Raw genomic sequence first — 5,131 nt, 5'->3', positions numbered from 1 at the left:
GGTTTGTCTGTGGTGCTCTGTTGTGTGCGTTCCTGTTTCAACCCTTTGGCGATTAGTGAGATGGCCGACCAGAAGGAACAGAGAGTGTGCGTGAAATTGATGAAGATCGTCGAAAGACCATTGACCAACTCTCTGAGGAAACGAACATCTCGTGGATCACGGTCCAGCGGATTTTAACCGAAGGTTTGCACATGAGACGGGTGTCTGCAAAATTTGTTCCTCGCTTGCTCGGAGATGAACAAAGAGAAAACCGCGTGAGTGTTTTCCGCGACTTGAAGACGACTTGAAGAGTGAAGTGCAGAACGATCTNAATTTCACGCACACTCTTTGTTCCTTCTGGTCGGCCATCTCACTAATCGCCAAAGGGTTGAAACAGGAACGCACACAACAGAGCAACACAGACAAACCACTTAAGTCACAATGACGCCAGCTCACTAACAGTCGCGGGAGACCCCCAGCTAACACCACCTAGCAGCACAACTCGTAACTACAAAGCATGCGCGCGCAACAGGTCGTTTCCGGTTATTTTTGGGTCCCCCTTCGTATCTACCTCATATTAGCCACATGCCCTTCCCATCATAGCATGCTGTATTTGAGTCTCACAATTATGCAGGTGACCTGCCACGTAAATCTTGATGTTCATTAAATTGTCAATTTACTTTTCAAATTTCTTGAGTCATGGCAAGAAACTATGAAGGAATTTCACTGAGCATTTGTATTCTCTGTGCAGATTTAACTCTGTCTGATTGAGCCTATTTCAAAGTAAGCACAGGTTGGAGAACCCATCAAAAAAATTGTGTAATTCAGAAACTGGTAAATAGTTGTCAGTTATTTTCAGTGTCTGGAAGTACTTTATACACATACCAAAAGAAATAATAATAATAATTGATTTGGACATGATATCCTGAACTCTGATAGTGTTCTCAAGATAATAGGACACACATGAACCTGAATGTGGAATTGGTCAAAATGTCTCATAACCAGTTGTAAGTATAGTAATTGAAAATACAAAATAATGTACTTGGGGGACTCCAGATCTTGCATTATCTTCTTTTACCATCCTTTCTGAATTACTACTTTCTTCATATTATGGATGAAAAATAAAATATCATTAGTCATATTATTAGCCAAATACTGCTGCAGATTGAATTTCTTCATGAACCATATTGCAACCCATCCAAAATGTATACAGTAAGAGCTGAAAGTTCAGAATAAAATACCCTCTGCTCTCCCTACACACCATAATGATTTGGTGCTTAATCTTGGCCTTCATCAGCTTCTAATGGAGTACACCATATGCACAGTCTTTGAAATTTAGAATTTTATTGTGAAATGAATTGGTTGTTTATGTGTTCAAGAAAGTGCTAATTTAGATTTAAATTATATGGGCGTACTTGTAACAGCCAGGTAATAAGACTTTACCAAAGTTGTGTGTAAAGCAGTGCAAATGGAGTGGAACCTCTTTTTCCACACATTTTTCTTGACTGAGTAGAAAGTCGTAAATTGCATGAACTACATAACACAAATTACAGTTCATGTGTTATTTTAAACATATAGACTGAAGCAAGTTACCATAATTCTGTGTTCATATCATTTCATCAGAATTACCACATTAAAAACAGTGATAATGGTTGTGATTGAATATTGTTTTTTCCTGAGGTTAAAGTAAATAATCATATTCCTTTTCTTTTTCAGCGATTCACAGAGCAGAACCCTCACTGGGAAACAGACTGGCTGGCTGATCGAGAGAAAGCCTATGAACGTTGCTCAGAAGAGAGGCATCGGTTAAGGGAAGAACAGGGTCTGTTACCACCTGGTGCAGATCAGCCATTATCATTGTTAGCACCTTCAGATGCAAAACAGTTCACAGGTTACATGGATGCTAAAGGAGTTGTTAAAGAAGCTAAATCTAATGAGAAACTCAAGAAGAACAAAGACCAGCATAAGAAATTAAAGAAGACCTGTATAACTGCTTTAGATGAAAAGGTGAAGAAGAACAAACATCGAAAAAAGAAATTTAAGTCTAAGAAACTATGTGATTCCTCAGAAAACAGTTCAGGTTCAAGTAGCAGCACTACTAGCAATAGCAGTTCCTCAAGTAATGAGCAAGATGGTGATTTTGAAAATGAGGATAGGTCAAAAAGCATTCGTGTTGCCATGAGAAAGAAAACAAAGGCTTTGCCAGTGCAACCAGTATCAGATGAACCGCTCGGAATACCCTTTATTAAAGCCCCTAGGAGTAAGTGGGATTCACCAGAAAAGGTGAGTGATGAGAAAGAAGACAGAGAAAAAGAGGAGAGAGAGAGGATTGGAACAGGTAAGATAAATGAAGAGAAGAAAAATGAATGGGAAAGATTGGAGACAGAGCGAATAGAAAGAAAAGAAAGGGAGCACAAGTCAAAGAAAGCTGGCCAGAAAAGTGGTAGCAATAATAGTGATGATAAGTTAATCAGAGAATGGATGTCAACATCAAAGGATGTATCAGATGGTGAGAAGCAGCTGTTAAACAGCATCAAGGATAAGCTGAGACAGAAGCAGGTAGCAGAGAAGGAACGGGATCATGAGAAAAAGAAGGATGAGAGAGATAAAAATTACGATGATGGCAAGGGATACCATGAGGACAGACGGGATTCTAAACGAAGCAGGAGGCGAAGTGAGAGTCCTTTGACCCCATCTCACAAGAGCAAACGATTGCGTGGCAGTGACAGGTCGCCTGATGATAGGAGAGAACGATCATCAAGAGCTGAAAGATATGACAGATACGAGGGATCTCATAAGTCTCCCGAATGTGTGTCGAAAAGGAGTCCTTCACGACATGAAAGTTCAAGTTCTAGGACTGATAAGAAACCAAAAGAAGCAGATGGAAGAATTCCAGATAAAAGATCAGAAACTGAAAAGAAGACTGCAACAAAATTGGAAGATGGAGATGAGGAATATGAGGAAGAAAGTGCTGAATCAAAATTTGAGAAGCAGACAGCAGAGTCTGCAGCAAAACTCATGAAGAAAGGCAAGAAACCTGCAGTAATGGCAATACCAAAATCTAAATTACCCTTTATTGGTCGCATGCCAATCTTAAAACATTTTGCAAAGAAGAAAGCTCCTCTGAGTGGGAAGTCTGGTGATAACAAAGCTGAGGAGGAAGACAAGAAACAGCCTCCAGAAGATCCTATGGTACAAGCACAGTATAAGTTGGAATTCACTAATATAGGTGGAAAAGTTCACATTGGTCCCCAGGAACCTCGGAAATCGAGGTTTGATGAGAAACCACAAGGTGCTGAAGAACTAGAGTTACAGTTCATGGGACCAAAATTGCCACCAAATCTGGTAATACCAACATCACTTGGTAATTCTGAAACTGGAGAGGCCGCAGTTGGTTATGAAGATGCTAAACCAGAAGAATCTCTAATTGTAAATGAAGTGCAGGACATGGAAATAGATGATGACACGTCAAACAGTGATATTGCTCATCCGGTTATAGAAACATCTCCCTCTGCTGATATTCAGAGTAGTGAACAGTCATCTCCTAAGAAGCCTCTTACAGACATTCCACTTCCTAAAGACTTCCAAGATGCTTTGAATATATTGTTCCCAGGTTCAGAAGGAGCAGAGAAAAAGGATGACTCTCTTCTTATTAGTTCTGTTTCATCCCAGTCAGCTGTGATTCAGAGTGGTCCTAAACCTCCATCTATGCTATCAAATGCATCCCAAATGAACCAAGGTCAGTGGGCCCAAGCCATAGCCATGGGGGGCCCATCTATGATGCCAGGCCATGGACCACCCTCACATCCAATGCAGGGTTATGGTGGTTCTTCCCAGGTTCCTCCACAGATGATGGGTGGAGGTGGCCCTCCAATGATGGGGTCTATGCATGGGATGCAGGGTCCACCACCTCAAGGACCTCCCAATATGCAAGGACCGCCACAAGGGCTTACAGGCATGTATGGCCCTGCTGGTATGCCTGGTCCAGGTCCTCCATATGGTATGCATGGTCCTCCAAGACCCATGATGGGACCACCAGGTATGCAAGGTCCTCCTCCTCTTCAACCAAATATGATTCATGGTAGTCCACAGTCCCATGGTCCAACCATGCATTCACATCAGAATGAATCAAGACCTCCCCTACCAAAAGAAAATAGAATCCAAACAAAAATAGGCAATCTGAAAAAAGAGATCCCCCTGAAGAAACAAGATGTAGTAGGAGGAATGAGTGCAGATGAGTTGGCCTTGCTAGGAATTGATGTGGGAGACATGGCTGCTCAGAGCTTCTAGATGCAAGTCAGAATTGGGTTGTTTAATCCATGCTGACCTCATTATGAATTTTTGTGTTAATTTTTAGCATTTCAGTGCTTTGTGTTTGGTACAGAACTAGATAATTGTAATTAAATATATTGAAATAAAAGTCTGTATTGTGAATCACTTCGTTTCTTATTTTTGGATGTGAATGTATTTTTGACCTAGATGAAAATTGACAAAATATGATGTAAACCCATCTTACTGAACATGAAAGATGTCTGGTAGTATTCCCTTTGCTGTTGTCTACTTTCAATGATGAATCTGACAATTTCTAAAAATAACTTCTGCCATATAAATTAGATACATAGACTGTTCATAATATCATATTTACTTCATTGTTTTCAGATATTTTCTTTTATATAGTGTTTTTGCAACAAAAGTGGCAGTTTAAAGTACAGCTGAGGTACTGTAAGCAGTCCATCCAGTCGCTTAAGACTTTATGTCTAATATTAGAATTCCATTTTCATTTTAAGTACCTTATCATGTTTCCATAATTAGAACTTGAGTGCATTCAAGTTAGTTTGATGAGAAGGATTTAATTTTCATGGTTACAGATTTATCACTTTTATTATTTTATCACAATCCAGATTTAATGAGTAGGACTAGTACAGTGGAACCTCGCATAACGAGTAATTTGCATAATGAGCAAAACAAATTGTAAAAAAATGACACACTTAACGAGCAACGTTTTGTGTAACGAGTGACGAGAAGGTAAGTCCTGGATTGTGCGCTGCTACATCAGTCTGTGCTTAGCACTCTTTCTGCTAGCATCTTAAGTGTCGCTTGTGATCACACATTTTTTCCCACCTTGTGTTCAGACATATTATTTGTGATTCTT

The 5,131-nt window shown here is 39.9% G+C and overlaps 1 protein-coding gene across 1 annotated transcript in view; it reads left to right on the top strand.

Annotated features, from left to right (window-relative positions):
- The window catches only part of LOC111871383 (zinc finger matrin-type protein CG9776), a 46,254-nt gene extending 41,844 nt beyond the window's left edge, over nucleotides 1-4,410 (top strand). Inside the window, exon 12 of the mRNA XM_023864461.2 lies at nucleotides 1,696-4,410. Within this exon, the coding sequence (XP_023720229.1) occupies nucleotides 1,696-4,269 (2,574 nt within the window). The 3' untranslated portion in view covers nucleotides 4,270-4,410. The remainder of the gene's footprint in view (nucleotides 1-1,695) is intronic.
- Nucleotides 4,411-5,131: the final 721 nt, after the last annotated feature.

Source organism: Cryptotermes secundus, unplaced genomic scaffold (genome assembly GCF_002891405.2).
Source record: "Cryptotermes secundus unplaced genomic scaffold, Csec_1.0 scaffold194, whole genome shotgun sequence".
In the NCBI taxonomy this organism is placed as follows: Eukaryota; Metazoa; Arthropoda; class Insecta; order Blattodea; family Kalotermitidae; genus Cryptotermes; species Cryptotermes secundus.
This window is presented reverse-complemented; position numbering and strand designations above follow the sequence as displayed.